The 26546-nt window shown below is 38.5% G+C and overlaps 1 protein-coding gene across 1 annotated transcript in view; it reads right to left on the reverse strand.

The window, feature by feature from the left end:
• The window catches only part of SLC15A5 (solute carrier family 15 member 5), a 31042-nt gene extending 15839 nt beyond the window's left edge, over nucleotides 1-15203 (reverse strand). The window contains exons 1-6 of the mRNA XM_041484521.1: nucleotides 15174-15203; nucleotides 12987-13499; nucleotides 11147-11369; nucleotides 7016-7185; nucleotides 4937-5157; nucleotides 1580-1766 (exon numbers count right to left, since the gene is read on the reverse strand). Coding sequence (XP_041340455.1) covers nucleotides 1580-1766; nucleotides 4937-5157; nucleotides 7016-7185; nucleotides 11147-11369; nucleotides 12987-13350 — 1165 coding nt within the window. The 5' untranslated portion in view covers nucleotides 13351-13499; nucleotides 15174-15203. The remainder of the gene's footprint in view (nucleotides 1-1579; nucleotides 1767-4936; nucleotides 5158-7015; nucleotides 7186-11146; nucleotides 11370-12986; nucleotides 13500-15173) is intronic.
• Nucleotides 15204-26546: the final 11343 nt, after the last annotated feature.

Below are 26546 nucleotides of genomic sequence, written 5' to 3' on the forward strand. Positions count from 1 at the left end.
TTCAACATAACAGGATAGAACATTAATACTAACTTGAAATTTCCACGGTTTAAAGGAAAATGATTATCTGAATGTGCTTTTTGTGTTTTAATGCAGATGTTATTTTAAAAACTAGGCTAATTGCAACCTGCTGTGTTATATGCTTCTGGTTTGTATAAAACTTAATAACACTCTTAATTAGGCTAATTTAGTCAGATTAATATCTCTGTGTGTGTCAGTACTCACTGTGCTGCCTGCCATGGGGCACTGAATTAATAGCAGCACACTGAGAAAATAGCGGTTTATAAATATTTTCATCTGAGGTTTGCAATGCAGACTGGAGGAAAAAAAATGTAGGAAGTTTAGTGAGAATATCTATGAAAGGGAATAGTTTTAAGTGAATACAGAATGGAAGCTGCTTTACTGCTGCCATCTGAGGGGTGTTGCAGTAGATCCCTTCAGATCCTAGAGCATAAGAGGTTTGGGGGTAATTAAAAAACAAATAAATAAAAGAAACCACATCAGTGTCAAGAGAAGGTGGCCTAACTCTTGTTAAAGTTATCATTGCTTCTAGGCTATGAATTTCTCTGGAATAAGTGTCAATCTACAACAGGGAAAACTTCTTTTTACCACTTCTGTGAGAAAGGGGTAACACTTCACCTTTGGAGATCTCTTCTGACTGTGACTGGGGGTACAATAAGGATTTTAACAATGAAAATACTAAACACTTGAACATCTACCTCATATTAGACATCCTAATGAAAATTAATTCTAATGAAAAGAGTGCTGGAGAAGAAGGCTGTACCTTTCCAAGTGACCTCCACCTGTGGAATATTCAGCCTGTTCAATGGGAGCAGCAGCCAGTGATGCACACCCATTTGTTTTGCATAGCATTCTGCAGGTTTTCTTTTGCTCATCCATTCTCAACCAAAACCTTCTGCACATACAGAATTAGCCTAGATACTTTTATTTCATTTATGATGCAGAGTCTGGAAGAAGCTGTTCTAATGTAATACAATTTCCTTCTTATGAGCTGCAGTCCTATCAATAATGCACTTACAGCATAAAAAAACACAGAAAAACAAAGCCCAACTGAGTTACCTGAATCCAAAGTCATCATTTTGGGCAACACATTTCTCCAGTGTCAGAGAGCATCTAACTGAAGGGTTTTTTAATTTCTAAAAAATACTCTGATTGTAAAATAACTTTCCAAAAGGTAATGGATAAAGAAACATATAGAAGATAACCAAGTCAAAGTAATTCTCAGGCATGAATAGCTAATACTACTTCTCTCCAATACCAATTCCATAGGAAGACCCCTAGTTATTTGTGAGTGTGCCTCAACATTTTTATTTTTTAGAAGAGTCTGTCCTACACAAAACCTATACTTTTTTCTTGCCATCTAGTAAGGGTTTCAGGACTGGTTTTTAAGTATATTTCCTTTGAAAGATATTTACTTCTGAGCATCATCCCAAAACAAATCCAAGTTAACATTTATAATCAGATATAATTGTTTAGGACCATCCATCAGACTGAAATTTCTCTTTCAAAACCAAAAAGCATTAAAGCTGTATAAACTCATGTCTTTTTTTTTACATACCAATGTAAATTGTTGGAGAATGTCCAGTGTCCTTGGAGCTAAAGAGCCAGGAGTTAATGCACTCCAAAATAGGAACAAGAATCAGTAGGGGCACGATGCTTATCACGTTCATCACTGCAACTGGCAAGACAAATCCACCAAAGTGCAAGTTGGAATTCATGGTTTGGAGATAATATCCTGAAGGAATCTGCATTGAAGGATAAAACCACAATCCATGGATGAGATTTTCGCTATATTTGGAAACGTCTCCAAGTTTTTCCTTCTGAAAAAGTCACATTAAATCAAATACCTGCTGGCAAAAAAAGAATGAGCATTCATGGAGAAAGACTTTCAGATAATGACGAGATTGTTCTCTGCCAGAACATAACATTTGCCTTTCATAAGATTTTCTCCTACATTTAACAAATTAAACAACAGTCTAAAAGTCTGTTTGATTACCCCTATTTAGAGCCATCAGCCACTATACCAAATAATTTCACCCAAAACTTCAGTCACTTCACCCAGACTGTGTTTAACAGATCAGAATCTTGAAATAGCCAAATGCAGAGTGATTTTATTTTAGAATTGCAAGGCACAGAGTGATTTTGGACTCATGATTGTGTGCTCATGGTAGGAGCACTTTAAAAGCTACAGGGAATGAAGATTTGGGTACAGTCTTAGGACCAGCTTAATGCACCTCACAGTCAGGGCACCTATAGGGGACTTCCTTTTCCTGGGGGAACTGAAAACCAAAGACAGAAAGAAGATGAGGAACCCAGTGGCAGTCAACTGGGTACACAATTAAGTAGGTTTGTAAGACTCTTTCACTACAAAAGCAAATAATTCCTCCTGCCTGTGTGAGGCTTACAAGAAGAGATGTTGAGTTTATAAAAAAGTGTAAAATCAAAATCCTGATGGCTTCTACCAACAGATTTACAGATTTTTCAGTGGGGTTTTTTGTTTGTTTGGGATTTTTTTGAGGAAGCTTGATTAGCTAATTTCACATGCAGCAGGGAGCCATAATCCACTGTATTTTACACAGACTGGGAAACTCCAACTTGAGCAATTCCCAGAGTACAATCATGACAAAACTCAACTTAGAACTAGTTTTTTGACTCTGTTTTTACTGAGCTCTGGATTCCTGCAGCATCCTGCACACCCTTCAATATGATCAGTGATTTCAAACCCAGGGAGAATATTGCTGCTTTATAGCTGTCCAAAATTCAATCTATAGTTGTTAACTGAGCCCATGTAGGGTTTCTCATCAGTGGTTATAGTCAACCCTACCCACTTTGAGTCTGTTCAGTGCTCAAGAATTACGCAAATGCTAGCTCTTCACAAAAATATTTTTCACCTACCTTCCACCTCCAAAAGGAAAAATAAATTATAAAAGGGAGAATAAATAGCAACAGAACTAAGTATGTTTAGAACTCAGTCAAATTTTGTTGGCTCCTTCTTTCCAATGCCTATTGCAAATAAGAATTGATTTCTTAATAGGAATTAAAATATCATCAGCATGAATCACAGGGCCTGAAAGCTGTTAACTTAATATGAAGAAAATAGTATTAAACTTTACAAAAAAGATACTGACCTATGATTTCGTGAAAGAGCCTTAAACTTCTTGGAAATTCTGCCAAAGGATTAACTTCTTTCAGCAATGGAAAGACATCTGTATTTTCTAGATAAATACTTTATAATCAACTTGATAAATGATAATATCTCTTTAATTTTCATGTGGTCACTAATGCATAACCTTGGTCATGTATGCGTGGTTTTGGTTTTGAATGTGGTTTTTTTTGTTTGTTTTTTTGTGGATTTTTTGTATTGGGACACACAAGACAGATGATGGACTTTGGACCTGGTTAGCATAAAAGATTTGATAACAGGACATCTTGGCAAGAAAAAACAGCTTTGAAGATTGCAAGAAGATTTAAATCAGACTGACTTACCAGAAAAAGAAAATTACATCAACCTCTGCAAGCAAGAGATGTTGTAATATGTATAAGTTTGTTCATGTGATGATTAACCCAATCGTTGTAGTAAAACATTACTAGCCTTCCTACAATACTATACAAGCACTTGTACTTCACAATAAATTTGGATTCTTTGACCATCTCAAAGTCTACCCCACCTCTCCAATTGCTGACACTTTTGGGGGGAAGGGAAGAACTGAGGAGAAAAGAGGAGAAAGAATGAGGCAGATGGATGGAACATGGAATGATGGCATGAGGAAGTGTCAGTGAAGCAGTACATGACACGTATTTGTAAGAATTTCCTTAAGTAGCGTTTTAACACCAATGAGTAAAAATTAATTTCTGAGCTGGTTCATAAACTTGTCATTCCAGTCACCTCCAACCCCAGGATCATCCAGACAGAAAGGAATCTGAAAGAATTGTGTCAGCTTAAGGAGCTTCTTGACACATTTACATTTATATCACACACACCTGCTCAGGCCAGCCTGACAGAGGGGCTGGGAAAGGACTGGAAACCCACCCACTTCCACTGTAGGTACAGCAGCCACAAAAACCTAAACTGCAGGAGAAATATGCAACACAAACAGCAAATAAAGATTTGCTGCCTCCCCCAAAAGTAAGGAAACACATTGGAAAATTGCATTTTTCAAGAACACAGAGCATGAGTCTCAGTGCTGGTAACTGTGACACGGCATCACGAGGAGAGCAGGACTCTCACACAAGATGGCTCAGCCAGTAAAAAGGTTCCAAGATAGCAGCAGGCACTCACACAAGCTTCTTAATGAGTCTTGACCAAGTCAGTTCTCATTATTTGAGGAGATCAGAGGCTACAGCAAGGTATATTCTTAGGCCATTAGAGCTACTTTGCAAGGCTGCTCAGTTGGCAAAGCACCAGTCAGAAAAACACACCTTGAGAGATGGTGCTAAACACACGCCAGTGTGGTATTTTCTGGGATTCCCGTTGAAGGCAAGGAAAAGAATTGAGTCTGACTCCATGTTCTCAGAAGGCTAATTTAGTATTTTATGATATTATATTAAAGAATACCTAACTAGACTATACTAAACTATACTAAAGAATACAGAAAGGATACAGACAGAAGGCTCAAAGATAATAATGAAAAACTTGTGACTCTGCAGAGTCTCGACACAGCCTGTGATTGGTCATTAAGTCAAAACAATTCACAAGAAACCAATCAAACAAGCACCTGTTGGTAAACAATGTCCAAGCACATTCCAAAGCAGCAAAACACAGGAGAAGCAAATCAGATAATTATGGTTTTCATTTTTCTCTGAGGCTTCTCAGCTTCCCAGGAGAAGAATCCTGGCAAAGGGATTTTTCCAGCAAATATGATGGTGACACGCCAGAGCCTATTTCAAGATTCTTGTTCAAAAGCTGTGTACCCACCTGCATAATGCACGTTCTGTAGAGAATCTGGAAAGTGAACAAGGGGAAGAGTCTGGCCAGTGACTTTGTGCCCTCCACCTGAGTCTCAGAGTAGTGCCCACCGTGGTTTTCCTTGGCGTGATCCAGCCAGCTGGGCACGGCTGTGCTGAGGTAGCGGTGGCGCACGCAGCACGTCTTCAGGGCACTAAAAATCACCCCAAAAGTCGTCAGCAGGGAACTGTCTGCAAGAAATCAGAGAAGTTCGACACGTCTAAACATTGATATGTTTTTACCTGCTGTCAAGATAAACATCAGCCAAGACAAAACACTTTGGGAGGGAAATTACAAACTGATACATTCATCTTTGTCTTTTTACAGAGGGGAAAGGTAATAACTCTGGATTTGTTTTAAAATATTCTCTTTTGAACCCAGTTGGTTCACAACCCAGTTGTTACAGAAGCAATCCTGTCCAACAGCCATGGAGAAGAGTTCCTTTTATTATCAGTTATTTAGCCACAATGTGTTTCTCTGGTTGAGCAGGTAAAAACCAAAAGAAATTAATACTTTGTTCCCATTTATTGAATGTCTATTGAATGCCTACTGAAGTCTGGTAGCTAGGAAAGGGCAGTAGTGAAGTGAGAAGGAAAAAGTTTAAAAAACAGTTGAAGATTTAAGAGAATTTTCATGGATGAATTTCAATGCCAGAATTATCATCTCAGGTCTTCCAAGTAGCATGCAGGACAAAAGAGGAGTTTCCACTCTAGTACTTGGCATATTAAAACTCATTGATTGCTTACTGGGTTCAGGAATTGCCAACTTGTTTCTCAGAAGAAATAAACGTAGAATGAGCACAAAACTGTTAGCTTCAGGCTTGGAAATGCAGGTTCATTTACCTTTGGCAAATTGCCATCCATGCAAATGGGGGTTGTGACACTTCTATGTTTTCCGAGTGCTAAAGCGCTACGATAAATAGGGTATCTATAAATAAATACTTTCCAAAACCCAAAATGAAGTAAGATTGCAGAATGAAAAGGTCTCCCTACTATCTCTGCTGTGGAAATGATTTTCTAGAAATATCCATTGGCACCTACTGGAAGCACTCACTTTGAAGTACTAAGTAAGGGCATTTTATTAGATAAACTAATATTTAAAACTCACTGGCTGTGTGGAATTAGCCTGCAGAATGTTGTCACCATAAAATAAAATCTGAAATAGCATATCAAAACCTGAAAACGCAGAGTTGGTAGAGTTTTTATTGTTCTGTAGGACTGCACTTGGCAACTATTCTCACCATTCATTAAGTTTCAGACCTAGATTATTTTAAGAGCAAATCTGAAGACTAAAAGAGAAAAAAAAGTGCAGAATTCCAGAGTGAATTGACTAAGAAGCTAACAACAAAATAAGTGGGACTTGGGGCTCTTTTCAAAGCAGAGTTAGTTTCAGAAGCAAATAAAAGACAACAGAAAAATTGGTATTAGCTCAATTCATTGGCAGAGCTTGTAATGAGACGTTTTAAGTCAGAGAAACTTTATTTTGCTTTGCACTGGAGATTGGACATTGACAAAAAGAGAAGAAGCAGTAATGGGGTGCTACTGTTCTGCAAGGGTTTGAACCCACTCAGGTTTGAAACCAGAAGATGCACTGAGTGCCCCATGACGAGCCCAGCAGAGTCAACAAAGCAGCAGCCTGGCTGTGTCCTGGCTCATCTGACCTGGTCTCCAAGATGACCACGGCCTCCTCCTTTCCTTTGGAATGTGAGGGGCTGGGCAGACAACAGGTTGAATGAAATATGACAAGACCAATTCCACCAGCAGCAGGCAGATTACATCCCTTCCTGCAGAGGCAAAGGCTGTGACACATGCCCTGACACGACAGAAAACACCCATGAGTTTACCAGAGACTGCTTTTCACTTTTACAGCCTACCCAGAATCTCCAGAGGATGGACAGAATTTCTCATGGGCAGATTTTGGAGGGTTAAACCCTAAGGATCTACCACCAAAGAGGGCAGAGTTATAGAAAAAATAGTTCAGATACGCAAATTGATTTCTTCTGTGAAAGTAATCTCTGAAGTTGTTTCCTAAGACAGAGCTGCCTCTTACCTGTTTTAGGCTTGTAAATCATTTCACCCCGAACCATGTGAATTGTGATCATAGCCATAAGCCCAGACACAAATGGGATAAGAAAGCCAAGGTTCCTGGCCACGGACTGCTGGATGTAAGAAATGCTGACAAAGACCACTGCTGAATTCAAGTTAACCAGCCAATGAAACCTGGAACACACAGACAAGAGAGAGAAAAGTGGAGAGGCTGAATAATATAAAAGCTTTTACAGAAGATTAAAACATCCAATTAAAGGCATGGTTAAGTATAGTAATCATGGACAGCATCAGTACCATGCACACATTAGCACAGCAATTAAAACAGATTTTCACTCAAATGTCTCAGCTCCAAGAGGTATATGATTAAAGTGTACTAAGGCAGCAGAGCTGAACAAATTATCAGTCTGGTACTGGAAATATTCTTGTGGGTGACATTAATTAAATACATCAACATTTACCATTTACACATTTAATATCTGGTAACAAGATTTGCGTATGAAATATCATCCAATCATATGCTTCAAGATTAAGAAAGAAACGTCTTAATGCCACCACCCTTTGGTTAAGAAATATTAAATGCTAAAAAATGCAAAAAATATTAAAATTTATCAGTTATTAGTTGCAAGGCTCAGCTTGAATTTTTGTTAGCTTCTGGAATATCTTGATAAGGAGTTTCCCCGCCATAATTTTCTCTGAGACTGTAATTTGTAGTAGAGGTGCTTCCCAAGTAAGTACTGAGCCCCACCAAATCACAGAAGACATCCACAGGATTAATGACACACTCCTGGAAGCAGATGGCATACCACTAGTGGCAGGCCTACTGCAGTTTGGAACCCCTGAAAAGAGCACAATTATTGAGCAATATCCCAGTGTGTCAAAGATTACAGTCTGAAAGCACCTGCAAGAAGAGATTCCTCTGCCTTTGCTGGAGCCATAGCAAAATGGTTTCATTTAAAAGTGAAATACACAATTATAAAGCTTAATACATATTACTGGAAAAAGAAAAGCTCATTTTCTTGTTCAGTGCCACTTCTGCATCATGCATGCTGTTTGAACTTGAGTATTTGGGCTAATGAATCTAGAATTATCTTCTCAGTGACAAAACATTTGGAATTATGTTACTCGATGATGACACAGTTGGAGGGATTTTGTACATAAAAATATTGACCCATTCAACTAAAGCTTTAAAAAAATATAATTACATGACTCATTTGGCTAGAACTTATGTAAAAGTTTTGAATCAATTCTTAACTGACAATTATTAAGTCAGAAGGTTCAGTGTCTGTTTTCCAAACTTTTTAAAGAATTATGACTGAGCTACCCAAGGTCCTGACATTTTTCATGGCTCTTTGAGTGTTTGGCTGGAAAAAGGAGCATCCAAAGAAGACCATGGAGTACAGGAGAGCACTTTTATTTTTCGCTGCTGCATAGCAACATACTTTATGACAGAAATGTAAAGTTCCTCTTACAAAATCGAGAAGGGAAAAAAACCCCAACCAATGTGTTTAGCAATCCCTATGGCCAAAACAAGAAAGATGAGCCAATCTCAACAGCCATGCCAGAATTCTGGGCTGTGCTCATCCTGTACAGACAGCAGCAGAAAAGAATTTGGGCCTTCATTACATAAAGTCTCAGAGCTAACTAATCTCAGAGTTAGATACATCAAGCTGGATATTCTGCCTAGTTTTGCAGGGAAGAGCTCCTTCCTGAAACCTTAGCACTCTGAGGCCTCTTCACAATGAGAGCCAAAAGCCAGCTTGAGAGGCTCATTTCAAGAATGCAGTCCAGATACAAACTTTAATGCTACATAAACCTAATACTCTTCCTAAAATATTTTACAGAAATGCATTTGTGCTGAAAAATTTAAAGAAGTAACATCCAGGTGATTCTTATTGAAAAGTATTGTTTATGTTTATACAGCTTGGTAGGAGGAGGTCAGTTTTCTCAGAATCACTATGGAGTTCTTTGCAAAAACAAAGGGAGTGAAAAAATCCCAAAGAGGTAGAAAAAAAATTTAAAAAGTCAAAGTAAAGTGTATTGAGGAAATGGCAGAAATTGAGCTGCAGTATGTGGAAACAAAACAGAGAGAGTGAGGGTGGAAAACACCATTGGTCCCACATTCTGTGCAGTTTTTAATGAGTCTGTAAGACAAGATACAGCTCTGCCCATTCTTACTATACCCTTTGCTCTCATTCTCTGTCCCCACAGACAGAATGTATTTCTCCTCCTGCAAAACAGAACCAGTCCATAACCTTAACCCTGGAAATGCAGAAGGACCTAGAAAAACTTAATCCAACAGAATCCAAGTTTCTTCTTTACTTAAAGTTGGTATATTCTGTTTATTTATAAGGTCAGAGCCACAGTACATACTGCAGCTTAGAACCAAGCTGTAAGATGTGCCAAGCAATCTTCTTGAAGGATTAGAAATTAGAATTAGAAAACAGGTAACTACCAGGACTTTTAACCCAGTCTTTAATTCAATAATTGTGATTGTTTAAACTGAACTTGGATAAGACCAGACTCAAACTCATCAAGAGTATGCCATCCCATTTTATATAATTTTAAAATTCAGTCCCATGGCAAGCATCCACCAGGAGAGAACAGGCTACCAAGGAAAAGTGAATATATTCTCAAGGGTTTAATGAGATTAAAAATGCTTAGAATGAACCCCCCATTCTTCTAAATTTTGAGATTGCATTCCAAAGCTCCTCCTTGGGTGCCAGTGCAGAAATTAATTTTTTTGAATCGCACATGTGCCTGTCTTGATATTTCCAAAGTTCCAAGAGCTGACCCACTTGGATTCCCCCAAGGAACTTTTTATTCGTATTATATCTCCTTTGTAATCAACACTGAGAAATGTCACTTTGATTAAACACAATTCTGAATGGCTAAGACCACAGTACAATAAACTCTCCAGAGCTATCTTTCAGAACAACTGATTGCTCTCCAGTCTTAATCCCCCAGAGTCTTATTTAATCAAAATGATGTTGCTAATTAAGGATTAAAACTCAGAATAGAGTAAAAAGGAAGGATTTTTTTTCCCCTCTTCTCTGCTGCGGGCAGGTCAAGGAGGCAGAATCTGCTGTAAGGAACTTAACAGTCTCATCCACCTTTGGTAAAGCTATTTTATTCACTAAAGTTTGGATTTAATTCAAAACTCCTTGATATAACCATAATTGGAGGAAAAAAGAATAGCCAGGAAAGCCATCCCCAAAGGAGGAGGGATCTGATTCACCAAGATCTTCATTGATTCTTCAGCATTGTATTGTTAATATGCAAATGTGCTCAGTTTTTATTTTAATAACCATGCATGTAAAGGAGAAGGAAGAGGGCAGTTTAGGGCTTTCTTTCACCCTTCCTTAAAGCAGGAATATGGAGAGTCCCACTGCAACTTCCTCACTGCATTGTTTAACCAGAAAATATAGCACTCTCTATAGGCCTACAGAAGGGGAAAATAAGGGCAAACAAATCATCAAAAATTACCTCCCTAATGCATAGAGAAATAATACCAAAAAAGTAATCCAAACCCTGATTTTTAAGAACCATTTTAAGAGCAATTAATTCCTGTAAATGAAAAAAAAAAAACCAACCAAAATACAAATGCCAAGTGGTTTATCAGATGCCACAACTTTTCAACAACAAAGCTGAAATAATAGAGCAGATTCCTACCAGTGAATTTAGTTTGAGACAACCCACAATCCTGACTTCCAGAAAAACAGTAGTTTACTGCCAAAAATTTACCCTGATGTAAATCTGAATATATTATTGAATTTTGACACTGTTAGTGAGCAACAGCAAAATATCCTAAAGGCATAGCCATGTTAAAGGCAGAAAACCAAATGGAGTATGTTGTTCCAACAGCAAAAAGGTTAGCAAGCCTTTTGAGTACTTAGGCAAATTTTTTAATCCTTAAAACTCTGACTGAGCACTTCTGAAGGTGGCCAAAATAGATTATCATCTACTAGCAAGAGGAAGAAGCCAGGAAGAGTTTTAACTCTTGGAAACTCTTCCAAAGTCTCAGAGTTTTGCCATTAAAACCAAAACGTGAAGCCCACCATCCACAGAATCTTTGAATTTCGAGGCAATTCTCTATCACTCCTGACAGATATTTAGCCAACATTAAATTACCAACCAGTTGAAAAATGAAAGGAGCTCCTTTGGCCCACAGTCCTCGAGGCTGTAGGCACTCAGTGGGCACACAATGGCTCTTATGCCTCCTATTCCCAGGCTGGCTGTGAGAAGGGCAAAGTAGAAGACGATTTTCTGCTCCCTTTTGGGCAGGGTGAGGAGAACGTGTCGTCTGTCGATGTGAACGTCCTCGAAGGGGAATGACACCACAGGTAACAGTGCTGTGCCTGGAATGCAAAGAAAATGGTCATTGGAAAGGAATTAGAACCAGATTAATAATTTTTAGAGCAGGTATGTTCTGTGCAGGTATGAAAAGACAGATGGAAAATCAAAGATAAACAACAGAAAAGTGTAAAGAGGGAGAGACATAATACTGTAGAGAGGCAGAAACTTTTTGGATGTTGCTATGTAAAGCAATACCACTCTGGACCTCTGAGAAACCAAACCTCCTCTGAACTGCTTGCAAGGATTCAAGTTCTTCTATCAACTGAACCACCAATTAACCAAAAAAAAACCCACAAAACATCCCACAGTGGAGTGCAGATTTTTTTTTTTTTTTTGCATCTTCCAAAATCCCAGAATTGTAACAGGAATCATAAATTAAGAAATAAATTCTCAAAACTTTTGTGGAAAAAAAATTTTCTGTAGCAGCTTCATAGAAAATATGATTTTCAGAAAATTTTGCTATAGAAGTACTGCCATGAATTGCATTTGCCTCTTCTAGTCTGCAAAACAAGTCTTTCAGGTTTAGTCAGTTGTAGATTTTTGAAGTTTTAATGGACTTAAAGCTTAAAATATAATGGTGTTTCAACAACACCAGTATTAGCCACTACTATGACTGTGCATTAAACTTTAACATATCAGAAATGTTTAATGATTTATCTCCAAAGGAAGAAATGCTCTAGTTAAAACAATACCCAAATGCATCAAATTGTGTTTGTGTCTCCAATCTTCTACTTTAAGAAATGCAGAGAAAGGACAAGCAGCAGAAAGATTTAAACCAGAATACAAGGGGAGAAACAGTGGAAAACAACAGCAAACATTTTTCCAGACTGCTTGAATAACGGTTTTGCAATCGGCTCAAGAACATTTCAGTAATGTTCTGATTTTTTTAACTTGCTTTGTTGTGTGTCTAAATAAGAATGTGGCTGGCTATTGTAGAAATCAGACTTGCTCAACAACTGGTCCAAGCAAGAAGCATTTCTATCAACTTGGTTTAATTTGACAGAGTAACCAGCAGGTTGTGCTGGAAGAAGCCCTACAGTAGGAGGCCAAAATAGTGCATGGGAGATGCCCCACCTGCTACAGAACAGGTGGATTTTGTTTGAGCAGTTCTTTTTCTGTAAAAACATGCTCAAATAATACCCAGGGAAGATTCAGAATGTGCCAGCAGAAGGCAGGCCCTCAGTGCAAGTGTTAGGATACAAAGTTTGTGCATACTGGTGTGTTCTTAAATACTTTTCCTCTTGTCCAAATACAAAACTCCTTCATACATTTACATATAATCTTACTCCTAACAGTGGGGAAGCAGCTCCTAAATTCTCTCTCTGACTGAAGCCTGGCATTTGTGCCAAACACTAATAACCTCAGGGACCAGTTTTAAGAGTTGAGCATCCATGCTCTCAGCGAAGAGCCAAGCTTGTGCACCAGCCACGCAAGACGCACACACAAACATTCCTTTGTCCCGCTGAAAGCTGCCAAGGTGCAAACACTGCAGTGCACTTCGCAGAGGAGGAGCTATGAAATCAGCTGTTAGAGGAGCTTTGGGGAACACCGATGCCAAACACCACGCTCAAGAGCGCGTTTCTACAAGGGAACCAGCAAAACACGACGCTGTCACCCACCTAGGAAGTGCAGGAACATGCAGATGCACACCAGCTTGGTCCTCCCCACCAGGTACTCTGCCAGCCAGCCCACCAGCACTGGGGTCAGCGTGGAGGTGCCCACGAAGCCCATGTTGACCATGGCTGCCTGGTGGCTGCGGTAGCCCAGCTTGGCCGTGCAGAAGAGGATCATGTTGCACACGATGCCGAAGAACGTGAACCTCTCGCACAGCTCCACCAGCAGCACGCAGACGGCCTCGTGGAGCTTCTTCTCAGCTTCAGGCAGCTTCCCAGCACGGCTGCTTCTCCCAGCTCCTTGCTCCTTGTCAGCCATGTGGTTCAAAAATCCCTTCTCCTGCGCGTCTCTTCTGTCTGCATCAGGCATGCCTTTCTTTTTTATTTTTAATTTTTTTGGAGTAGATCAGCTTGAGTTACAGGTATACCTCTGTGCTCCTCCACTGTCATTAGCAGACTGGTAAGAGTCTCGCTTTGAATTCCACACTCGGCTACTACAATTTCTTAGGGCACCTGTCACTTTTGAGATATTACATATAGGATCAAAGAATACTTTAAAAAACAAACCAGAAAAAAAACCCAAGAACTACATGAACATTTCAGCTTCTGAATATAGCAACACTAGGAAGTTAAGTAGTTTATTTAATTAGTTCACTTGGGGGTGAAAGAGATTTTTTTCCCCAGAATTATATTACCTATTAAATTATGTGAATCCAATCCTGTATGTTAAACTCAATCTGTATGTTAAAGATAAAGGTTTAAACACACATGAAAGCTAACATTTTCAGCAGAATTCAAATAACAGATTGAGAAAATAATTTGGTTAAAACCATCCAATACTTTAATTAGGCAACAAGTGAAAAACAGCAAGTAGATAAAGACAGGCATTTTTTTTTTTTAAGGTTAACATTATCAAATGATTGTGCTATTTCTTTCTATTTCTGGTTGAAATTCAGATAAAAGTAATTATAAAAATAAGCAATGCTACTAGGTTTAAGGTAGAAAAACAAGTTTTAAAATAAAGTAAGTCGAATTTATAATCAAAAGAAAAAAGAGGAACATAAAAACAGCCCAGCCCAAAACTGTTTCTTAAGGCAGATTCTGCCCTGTAGCTGCAATGCACCAGAAGGGGCAGGGGCATGGGCAATGTTTTATGTTTTCTTTCCTATCAAACAAAAGCTATTACAGCCTTGAAAGGGAATTAGGAAGAGCCAAACTCACAGTGCTTTATAACATTCCTGCTACTTTATCCACAGCAAAGTCTGCTGACCTTTCCCAGGTCAGCTTCTCCATTTTGAGGGGCTCATTAAGATCACTAGCACCTGATTAAAATGCTCCCACCTACAACTGGAAGCATCCCACATCTGTCTTGTGCAAATGTAAATGCATGCACAAGTTACAAGGAAGTGGAAAACCAGGTCAGCTCCCTGAACAGAGCTCTCAGTGTTTCTGATGGCATTTTTTTGAGACAGGGATTCTGCTGTTTGCTTCCATCTGTCCTTGTAGCTACCCAGATTTGGCCTCTTCAGATCTATTCGGAATATGAGAACTACTACATCACAAAACAGAAGCACATAGTAGATAACCAGCATGGATAAAGATTCCAAGTTTACCTAAAAAAAACCAAAACAACAAAACAACTATGATTCAGACACAAAGCTTAAAAACTCTGAAGTTTAATCTAAGTAGTAGTAATAGGTAGTTTCCTAAAATTAAATATACTTTTAACCTATTACAAGTCTAAAACAAGAACTCAGCAAAAGCCTTGTAGCTTTCAGAGACATTCAGTTGGGAGTGAAAACAGCTGTGACTTTTCACATGCCAAGGACTACTTCTGTTTTCTGATCCATGATAGCTAAAATTACCCTCCTTTGAGCAAACCAACCACTGAAGTCAAAAGTATAACACAGCTTAGTTTCTTCATCCAAGCCTAATGAAACCAATTCCAAATTAACACAGGACAGAGAAAAGTATTTTAACTCAGAGGTGCACATAACTTTTGTTTCATGAACAGAACAACTTCTCCATGTTTGATCTAACTGCTCACAATAAATTTCCCTTTTCCTTTAAGCAAATATAACTGTATTTTCTTTAAGCAAATACAACTGTATTTTAACATCAGATAGAAAACATAAGGACAAACAAATCCTTGAATGTAAAATGCTCTGTTTTCCTTCAGAGTGCCAAGTTTACCTGTTCTCATGGGTGCTGGCAGCTCACAGTGAATCACATCATGGGAACCAGCACAGAGAGCAGGGCTCCTAGCTGGGATGGCTCTTAGCCCTCATGTGGTTTCATTTACCCAAATTTGGGGTTACAAGCTGGGAAAAGGGTATAATTGACTGAGCCTTATAAATGCCCCAGAAAGCAGGAATTGGGTGGTTTTCAGGATTACTTTTGAATTGCCTTTGCATGTGATCAATAAGGGTGTGGTGCTGACAGCCCCAGATCAATCAGTGCATGATTACCATGTGCAGTGCTAAGAGAATGTACAGCTCCATGTAACAATAGGATCTTCATTGATTTACTTTTTTAATCACTTCTGCAGCAATTATAGGTGGTCAGTCTATTTACTTGACATGTTTTCTAGTGAATTCTAGTTGAATCATCTGGCATTGAATAGGCTTATTCTTACCCAAGGTAATAGAACTGCATAAAGCCTGATAAAAATCTTCTATTATTTGAATTAACATACGTAGAGCTTTATATATAGTGAAGCTCCTAGAAACTGGACACATAAAATAACTGATATTTCAAAATCCAGCCCTTCTGGCAGTACTTCTGTCTGCCAGTAAGGACTTTGTGTGTTTTTTAAACAAATTTTTAAAGATCTGAAATTGTGGCAGTCACATCTTGGAGAGAGGTTTATAAAAATACTTATTTCTCACGTGGAGGTGTCAGCCCACAAGAGGTCTGGCTGTTGATAAAAGAGTTGCTATTTGGTGGCCTACCACCCCAGGTTAAAGGTTACTTCTTCTCAAACTAAAACCTACACATTAACATTAGGCAAGTGAATTAAGCTACTCAGGTTGGAACTGAAATTTTCTACTAATTTTCTCCGACAAGGGATAATAATTGTCAGTGTTCTTATTGTAGAGGTAATTTACTGAAATTGAAGAGGCAGAAATTCAATGTCCAGCACAACAGTTCTAGCTAAAAGGTAATAGTGGCTTTAGACCTCTGTTTGTGTTCTAGAAAGGTCAGTCTCTCCAATGTTTTAGTAAATTTAATTCAGCTTTACTCTTTTTTAAAGAACATGTGAGAGGTGTTACCCATCACAGCAGTGGCTGTGGTTCCTGCTAAATATCTGGGGTGGAAACATAATTGATATGGACAAGGCTGACAATGCAACACAAGAATTTTGACACTTGTAAATAAAATATTATGTGCGTGAAATCTTCCTAGTTAGCACCAGGATTCCCATTAACTTGCATGGTTTGAGAAGCTGGTTCAATGACCACTGACTTGAGGACTCTAATTTAAAAGACAGAAGAAATGCAGAGCAAAAGGTTCATAGTTAAAAAAAAATAATAACAATTTAGCTTCTAGGGTGAACCTTGTCATTTTCTATTAATTCTTTGGGTTCTTTTGTTGGACAATGTGTTAATTCCTATGCCCTACATCTCCATTATTCACACAGGTGAATAATGAAGCTTCTTTTGTTGGAATTGTTACCTCAGACAACTATTTCAGTGATTTCTGCACTGCCTGTCACTGGAGTCTCAGAGTACTCTGGCCTGAGAGAGAACAGTGACAGATTATGGCAGTGCTTCTTTTGGAGTTCCCAGAATTTCAAAACCATTTCTGATGCTTCTGAGAAACTTCATCAGCATCAGTAAAAATGCTGTCTAGTTTTTGTCTGACTAGAAGAATTAATACATGCAAACCCCAAGTACTTGTGAAACTTGTAAAAGGTCAATTAAGAAACTGAAATGTAGTCATCATGAGTTTGATAAAGCCAATTTAGGAAATCTGTTATGTTAGCAAATCTACTAAAAATAAAATTGTTTTATATTTTATAAAGACCTCTCAATTTTTTAAAAGGACACTTTAAAGGCTGAAAAATGGCATCTATGAAATAACCAGTTCTTAAAATTACTGATTATATGAGAAATTCTCTGAGAAGTTCTAGAACTATGGTACCACACCAAATTTGAATAATTTTATTTTCCCTTTGGTAAGTATTTTTGTAAAAGTTTCAACACTTTAGCCAGATGTTAACTGGCAACCTCACCCAGTTCTGCCTTGCTGCAGGAGGGATGTTATGTCTGTCTTTTTCATGCCCACTTTTGTCTGTGAAAGAGCAAGGTCAAGTGGAGAGTTTAAATTTATGGAAAAGCTGTATTTTAAGAGGTATGCTTGCTTTTTCCTAATATAGTAATAATCAAAAATAGTGTGGGAAAGCCATTTTCTTTATTCTGCTGAAATGCAGCAGACCAACAAAGAGAATTAAATCCCTCTCCCAAGAGGTCCTGATGGAGAACGTAGACAGGACGTCTTCTGCTAGAAGCTTTATTTTCTCTGCAAAAGCTTTTTCCCTGAATCCCAGTTTCCCCCCAGTGTAATTTTTGTCCCTCTCTCTTTCTTATTTAAGCAGGGAGTGTGGCAAAAGCACAGAACTGGCACGAGGCAGGAATTCCATAACTTTTTCCATGGCACCTGGAGCAGGACAAGGATGTACAGGATGTGAACAGACTGCAGTGAGTGCAGTGAAGGACCATGAAGATGCTGAGAGGGTTGAAGCATCCCTCACATGACCAGAGGCAGACGGAAGAGAAGGCTTTTAGACATTTTTTAATGTCTAAAAATACTTGAAGGGAAGGTGCAAAGAGGGCAGAGAAAGGCTCTCCTCAGTGCTGCCCAATGACAGGACAAGAGGGCACAAAATGAAACAGAGGAAACTCAATTTAGGAATAATTAAAAATTTGTGAGGTTGTCAAATACTGGAAGAGGTTGTCCAGTGAGGATGAAGCAGAATCTGCATTCCTGAAGATATTAAAAGCCTGATTGGAGCCAGTGCTGAGCCAGCTGCTGCAGGTGGCTCTGCTCTGAGCAGGTGGGGTAGAGCAGAAAATTGCCAGAGGTTCCTTTCAACCATTCCATGATGCTGAGCAGCAACACAAAATACTTTGGCAAAGTAAACCTAAGCAAGGTGAGAGAAGAAAAAAGTTTCTTGCCCAGTTGCAGGGCATGACCTCTCTGGGTGAGGAATTTACTTTATGAGTGCTAATTCATTTTGATAATTTTTTTTTTCAGGGAGATGGTTTTAAAATTGCTGATCCTCAAACCTTTACTATAAATGAGAATTATTTTGGCATGATTACCCTTTTCCTTCTGCACATGTTTTATTTTGTGGATTTTGTTCAAACATATATAATTACCTATGCTAAGCAGTTTATCATATGTTCTAAGGCTTTTGTCTTTATTGCACCTAGCTGACGGTTTTATAATTCAGGAGTAATTGAATTGCAATTATTTTTCATGATGCATGGTGTGGTTTTATATCATGTTGTTGGCAGATATTCTTTATGGTGTCGTTTGGTCTAATGGGAAAATTAGAAGTAGCTCTATCATACAGAAAGATGGCTTTTTTGTGTCATGTTATAGTTTGTAGATGGCACCCAGGATATTTTCTTTTGACATATAGATTTTTAGGTGGAGGCTGAAATGAGATTCTAAAGCAGAGTTCACAGTTGAGACAATATTATCTGTACATCCAAGATGATTTCAACTATTCTCCCATAGTGACAGTTCATTTATATTCAAGTCCATTTAGTAGACTGTGGTTAGTATTCTAAAATACATATATAAGGGCTTGTGGTGGTGGAGTTTCTGCTCTAAATTCATCCCTGATCCAACAGAACTGGTTTCAGAGAAGCCAAGAAAAGGTGTCAGCATCTTTTTTAGAAGCAAATCTCCATCAGAGCAGGAGATTGACAGCAGATCTCCCACCTCAGTGAAGGCATTTCCAACCACTGCAGTGCCCAGGTAGTCCTTTAATCTCTCCTCTGGAGCTACACGTTGTGTCAAGCTTTGTGAGCTGTATGGGAGCTGACTTTGTTAACCTAGAGATTAGGGCTGCTCTCCTGGAATTTGGGAAGAGACAAATGCAAGGCTTGATGTCAATGAATAGTTAATTATGTCTGCAGAAGAGAAATTCTTCAGCAGACAAGAGAGAGAAAAGCACCCTCTGAGAAAAGTACAGTTTTTGGCCCAAGGATGGTAGAAAATGAGAGCTGAGTGCTGGACACAGCAGAGCATCCTTTTACAAAGGGAAAAGTATTCAAAAAAGTATTCAAAGTTTTCAGTTTTATCCACAAAATAGTATCTGGACTCTCACAAATTTGCATGGGATGTGTCAATGGTCATATGAACCCCAGATTGCCTGCCCGTATAAAATCACACAGATGATCACATAAAAGTTCATGGCAGGAACTTTCAGACAGTCCTCTTGAAACCTTTTTTATTTCCCTTCTATGTTCATACACATTTCTGCCTGGTAGGCTAGTACAGAAAGAAGTGTAACATAATTTTATTTATCCATCTGCAAACATGAACATCCCCAAGCTGAGAACTGTGTGAGTCACTACAGATCCTGTCTACAGTGCCTTGTGTGGCTTGATTGAGGGAGAAACTGGCAGAATTCAAAATGTTTCTCTTGTAATGGCCAATATTTTCTCATTAAAACTGATTTTTGATGGAGTTTTTGGTCTTCATGGCAGGTGTCAGCATGGTCAGCAGGTAAAGAGAGGTGATGTTTCCAGGTACAATGTCCTTTATGGTCAGCAGTTTGCCTAAAATGAGAGAAACTGAAATTATACTCTAATCTGGGGATATGTACAGCAGAACTGTTACAAAATTAGCTTCAACTGAAATACATCAGTTTAACTTTTTCAACTCCATTTACTGTTAAACCTGGCTGATTTGGACCCAAACAGATGACAGAAGGCTTGCACAATCCTTTCCACTGATGGACGGGGTGGGTGCTGGGTTTAGGAAGGAAGGGGAGGTTTTCCCACGCCTCAAACACTGATAACAACACATCACCTCACTTTATTATATCTGGCTGCACCTCTGGGCCTCTGCTATTTGATGATGTGAATGCACCTTGTGCTAAATGCATTTGGCACTTTAAAGACCTCACTGAATTTCCCAAAGCACAGTTGCTCCCACTTGGATTGCAGTCTATGAGATCTGAATTTGTATTTGGAAATGCTGTTTTCAATTTCCACTTAAAAATCACGCTTATAGCCATCAGTGGCTCTTCTACCTGCTATTCAGTGCTGGCTCAGAATATTTGTCATGTTCAATACATGTCTGCAACATCTGCCCAGGCAGTTTTGAAAGCATGGAAGCAATTTAAGAGAAATAGAACTACAAAAATTATTACCTTTATTTATATTTGATACATCTTTAAGATTCGGAGTTATTGGTTTTTAAACACTGGACTTTAAATTTCTTTAAAGCGCTGGTGTGTGAATTTCAGGACAGAAATACAATTGTTTACATGGAATGCACTGAGTTTAAAAATAATCCTCCTCCATTTTGAGATGTGAAATATACTACATTTTGAAAAATTCTTTTTTTTTTTTTTTTAGAGAGGTGCACCTGAATGTGTGGTTCCAAAACAATATAATCAGACCAAATAGCTTTATCAAAGATAGCAATTCAAAGCTTTTAGTGCAAATGCATCACAAATGCTCGCGCTTAGAAATTCTCTTTCTAAGGTCGTGTTTACAGACTCTGCCACAATAAAAGAACAAAAATATCTTTGATGATTTAGCAGAGAAAAAGGTGGTACTGAAAAAGAGATGAGAAAGAATGGGATGTGAGACACTATTGAAAAATAATTGATACTGTTACAGAAAGAGAGTCTAAACTCAAAAAGAAAAAAAGGGAATAATAGGGAAATAAATTTGGCATTAGGTGCTTACATTTTGCAGTTGGATACATAAGTATTTGTACATCAGTAGTTTTGTCACATTTATAATGCACATTGACCTAAACCTACATTTGAGTTGCTCAGCTTTTCTCCCTATTGCTTTCTCCTTGACAGACTTTTTGAAGATCTTAGATATGAAATCTCTTAGCGAGACGAACATCAAGTAATTGTGTTTGTGGCAGAAGAGATGAAGGTGGAGGAATGCAAACCAAGTTTTGGCTATCACACTAGGATCTGACAGGAAAAGAAAAACACAAGGACACCCTAATTTTCTCCCCCAGCTGCCCTGGCTGAGCTGGAACAGTGGAGGAGAAGCCTACGTGCCAAGTGATGCACAGGAGAACACATGGGCTGAAGTGTGGCCTCAATGGTACTGCTACAATACCTAAATATTTGCTTTCTCCATGTGTAACCGTGGGCATCAATTTCAGAGAGAAGACTTCAAGTTTTAACAGAAAAAAACAGTTTGGCAAGTGTTCCAAGGGATGAGGAAGACACCTTTGGTTCCAGTATCTTTTCACAATTTCACGTTCCCATTCCATGGAAGACTTTCAATGAGTTTATGTCTCTCAGATTATCACACCGCACTACCTGAAAATAAACATTGAATTCAGATCAGTTCTTACAGTTACTTATGGGTGACAGAGCACACAAATTGGTCTGGCTCCTTCCAAAAGAAAAGAATCATGCTTCCTGCTAAAAAAAAAAAAAAAAAAAGGCAGGGAGACCTTTAATGTGATTGCAACTAGCTGTTAAAATCCAGGCAGCTGTCAGGAGAAAAAAGCAGCAGAGTTATATTGTCCCACTGCAGAGATGTTACATTTATAAGATAATCTCCAGCACAGCACTCGTAGCTCATGTTTGTTCACATCCTTCAGAGGAATGTTTTCTAATCATCCAGAGAGGTTTACAGTGTTGTGTTGAGTTAACACCAGTGGAAATCAGGCCAGCAAGCAGGAGATCCATCACGGACAGCAGTACAGCCCCTGTGTGTGCTGGGCGAGTGGCTGCTGCCTCCAGTTTGGTGAGGAAACCACAATACACATTTTTCACAGTGAAGGATTTTGGCAGTCACACAAGCACACTTTCATGGAGTTGTAAAATCCTGATGGAGCTGTAAAATCCTGAGCAGATCTAAGCTTAAATTCGAATGTTTTAAATTTTTTTCTTTCCATGGTCCATAGTGTGTTTCACCTCTGGATTTTGCAGGTGGGATGGGCAGAGTTTGCCCTTCTCTGCTAGACAAAATGGAATACACCAACCAGGAGTTCAAGTCTTTGGCACTGAATAAGGAAAAGAATTAGGTTTCAAAATACGTGCACAAAAGTATCCATTAATATATTTGCTGTGATACGCAGTAATGTGTTTAAAATGCATCCTATCAGTGCACCAACTGTTTTCCAAGTCATTTGTGAATTTTCAGTGTGAATGTGTATCCAGAGGCTCAACCTGATAGTCTTGGAGGGCGTCAATTTTCACAGGATGTCTCTAAGCAGTCGCTTCTGAAAACATTGTCTGCTGCTAATTAAGTCTGGCACGTTTCTGTCAGATAGGCAAGGAATGTTTGCCACGCTGGAGATGGGTCAGTTGTGGTGCAGAGAAACTGTGGCTCCCTTGCAAATTAACAGCAGGGCCACATATAGAAATTAAGAATCCTAAATAAGATCAGTGGAAAAACTAAGATCCTAAAAAATGGCCCTACTTACATAAGGTTGAATCAAAGCCACTCCAAATTTTACATGGGAGAGGGAAAAAAAATATTAAAAATAGTCTTCAAAATTTAAAAGAATTTTCAAAATATTCAACAGTGTGACAATCAGACCGTGGGCTTTACATGTGGGACACAACATTTAAAGCCTTTTTGTCATGATACTGAACATTATGTTGATATTTGTCTTGCTGGAAGAATAACCCACTGAACCCACAGAAATTTTCTAGATATTCTAGATTTAATATTTGTGAAAAACACCAATCACTTGTTTTTTAAATTTTAAAAAGTTTAATAGTAATAAAATTATTCTAGATTTTCTAGATATGCTATTTCAGATATTCTCTAAATTGCTCTGCCTTGCAAAAAGGCAGTTAATTTAAGTGAACCTGATTTTTTTAAAATCAGACATTAAAATTAACTTTATCCAGCTGCAATTCTTATTGGAAACCCTTGGCAAGAATAGTTTTTCACTGCTTATTTGAAATCAGAAAACAAATACTGTACTCCAAGTATTTCAAGTTATTTGGCAATTTTTTACTGCGGCCCAGACTTCAGTTCTACTTTGTAACATGGTGACAATGTGACTGCTGATAGAAAACAGAAAATGGTCTTAATTCTGCACATGAGCTGGATGCTAAGAAATCCTTCTGTGCTCATTGAAAAGTCTGCTGACACAAACCAGCAAAACCTGGTGTTTTCCTGTCTTGGTGAAATGTTTTTGCCACACTCTTTTCATTGTTAATGATATTTAATGCAGAGTACAATGTGCTACCATTATCCCTGGCCACAGTAAAATGTAGTTTGTACCTGAAACTGTTCACAATCTCTCTGATTTAGACTTTATCTACACTCAACATCTCTCCCAGCACAACATTTTAGTTGCCTTTTTTTTTTTTTTTTTTTTTTAATGATGTTTTTTGGGGTTGGGAAAAAAAAAAAAAGTTTTTTTTAAAAAGGGTTTTTTTTTTGGAAAATTTTATTCTTTTTTTTTTTTTTTTTTTTTTTTTTTTTTTTTTTTACTTTTGGCTGTAACTCTAACATCAATAAAAAGCTTCAGTGTGCAATGCAGAACAAAATCCCCCTGCTCCCCTTGCTGTACAGGGACAAGTACATGACAGAATGATGTTTTACAGGGCTCTAACAACAGCCAATGGGTTGTAGCACTTTAATTACGGCGGTATATTTAAAGTGGCACAATTTTGGAGTGCAGACAAAGCCTTATTTACCACTTGAGGTATAACAGCTGCATAAAAAATTATACTCCACAGATAAATCACCCCGTGATGGTGGCAAAATACTGCATTTAGCATCTCTCTGTGCCAGTAGGAGTCTCAGCAAAGCCTCAGACACCTGCTAATGGAAAATAGAGAGGCTGCTTATTTTTATTACCTTCAAAGTTTTCGTGGTACTAAGCTTTGCATGTATCAGAAATTACTGATTTTATTCCCCCTTTGGAAATTCAAACTTTGCTGAAAAAGATAGAAATAACTCCTAGTGATTTCCTGTTTTTTTTTTTTTTTTTTTTTTTTTTAACAAGCTGTGATACTGAGTTTTTGTATTCCCTAACCCAACTCTGTGCTGACCATATCTCAGGAGACATTAAAGAGTGGAAGAAAATTGAGCAGCATTGTCCCTACTCAGTGGGAATTTTTTGCCACAGAGAGACAGAATACTTGTCACCTGGCTGATTCTCCCTGAGTGTCAGGTAGGTCCCTCAAGCAGTCAGGTTCCCAAAGTAAATGCAAAGTTCCCAAGGGTGTGATAGTGTCTATCATCTGGGAACAGCTGGATTATGAAAAGGTGTCTCAATTTTCCCCATTTTTAAATTCTTTTTCAAAAATTCAAAGAGGATTTTGGGGTTTCCTGGAGATTCATTTTCTTCTATCTACCATCTGTCCCAGCAGTTAAGTTACTTAAACAGACAAAGCTTAAGAAAATACTGCCCAAGAATGTTTTGGGGTTTTTTTTGTCTGTTTTTTGAAAGCAGTTTAGATTCTGTTCTGTTTTTCACTATGAAAAGTGAGCTGAAATCATGTGACACATTGGAATGCACAGCTATACTTCCTCTTTTTTAACTCCTTGTGTCTTCAGGCTATTCATAAGTGTATATGAAAACGCTTTTTATAAGTGTACAGCTTGCACTTAGAAAGAGAAATAAGAGGATCAAATGAATATTTCTGCTAATTATGGAAGTTCAGCAGGGCAGGACTCCAGAGCAAGCAAGTGCATGGCAGTGGCACCTACTCCTGCTGGCTGTGCACACTTCTGCACAACTCACACCAACTTTACCAAACCACCAGAACGAATTGTTTTTTTTTTTTTTTAATTCCTGATACATTCAATATTGCTTCTTCCAGGTCATAATCATTCCATTGATGTCCCACTGAAAAGTTCCACTGAGCAGGAGGAGTTTGCCACAAGCCTGCTGTCCCCTTCCCCACCTGGCTGGGGATGGCTGGGCCACCAAGGCAAAGACCAGGGTGGAAATTCTGAATCCCAGGAGCCAAAACCACCTCATTTCCAACCAGGCATGTGCCCCAAAGCTGGTCCAACAAGGGAGCTTCCTGTTAATACAAGGTTTCAAGGTGAGATATGTCTTCAGGAAGTAAGGCTAATAAACAGAATTTAGGCGTTTTTAGAGCTCTATTAAAGTTTTAGTTCACTTTCCATTTTTACTCAGCTAATTCTGCTTTGGCTGATAGCAAGGATGTAGTGCAGCTCTAGCCTTGAGACAGAAAGGTACTGACTAGAAAGTGAAAAGCTATCAGCCTCAGCAGGCCTGCAGACATTATGGTTCACTGCCTAAATTGCATTCATACAGCTCTCCTCATAAGAAATATGCTGGGTAAGTTCAGGGGTAGGCTAACCTGCCATTGATGTATAAACTTTCTAATTAGTTGTTGTTTTTGTTTTGCATGCAACAGTTTCTAGAAAAGGGTTTGATTTTATTTTTAAAGCAGCTCTGAAGTAAGCTAGATAGCAATGAAAACTGTCAAAGCCCAATAATTGATGCCTTTTTTTTTTTTTAATAGAATGGGAAGAACTAAGTTCTGCAATAAATTGTCACTTGATGTTTTTAAATGCTGGTCAGGACAAGCCTCCTCCAGCAGTTGAAATTCCTGTAGTCCATTCAGCCTTCTGCCTGTTGGCCACAGCTGCCAAGCAAGGGTTATTTACTGAGTGCCAATTGTGACAGGACATTTTGCAATGCTGAAGGACCAAAGGGCACAGCACAACGTGCTACGAGAAAAATGCCTCATCTTAATCGGGAAGCTTGTGAAGGAAAAAAAAAATCTCAGCCACCAAAAAACAACTGGTATTGAGGACCTTCTGCCTGCTAAAGACTGAAAAAATATTTTAAACCTCATTAGAAGAATAAAGTTTGCCTATTTCTCCTGTTTCATACACTGTGCAGGGAAGGAACACATATGCTGTCACATTCCTATTTTACGGCCTCTTTTTCTCCCCCCCAACCTTCGTACCTCAGATTTGAACTTTAAACTTGTGACAGTGTTATGTTCATTAGAATAAAAATCACTTGCTATTTCCATTGCAAAGCTCCCCCCCAGAGGTTATCTTAGCTGTTTTATAAATCATATCAGGAGGAAAGCTGGCATAAAGGTTGACAGCTCACTCTAGATAATCACTTTCCCTTCTCTTAAGTGACTTTAAGCAGCAAGGAGCATGTAGCTTGCCAGTTCAGTTTTTAGTGGTCAAGCATCCACATCTAACCACCACCAACACTCTGACTAAATGAGCTTGTAAGTATTTTACTGCAATGCAGGAGGATCACAGGAGAAGGAATCTCAAACATTCATCAGCTATCAAGCTGTATTTTCTCTGTCCTTCAGGGCAGAGCTCATTACATGGAAGGACAGGAACGCCAAAGCCCTTTGACAGAGGGTCCTTGAAG

The sequence above is a fragment of the Pyrgilauda ruficollis genome, unplaced genomic scaffold, assembly GCF_017590135.1.
Source record: "Pyrgilauda ruficollis isolate IOZ18807 unplaced genomic scaffold, ASM1759013v1 scaffold66, whole genome shotgun sequence".
Taxonomy (NCBI): Eukaryota; Metazoa; Chordata; class Aves; order Passeriformes; family Passeridae; genus Pyrgilauda; species Pyrgilauda ruficollis.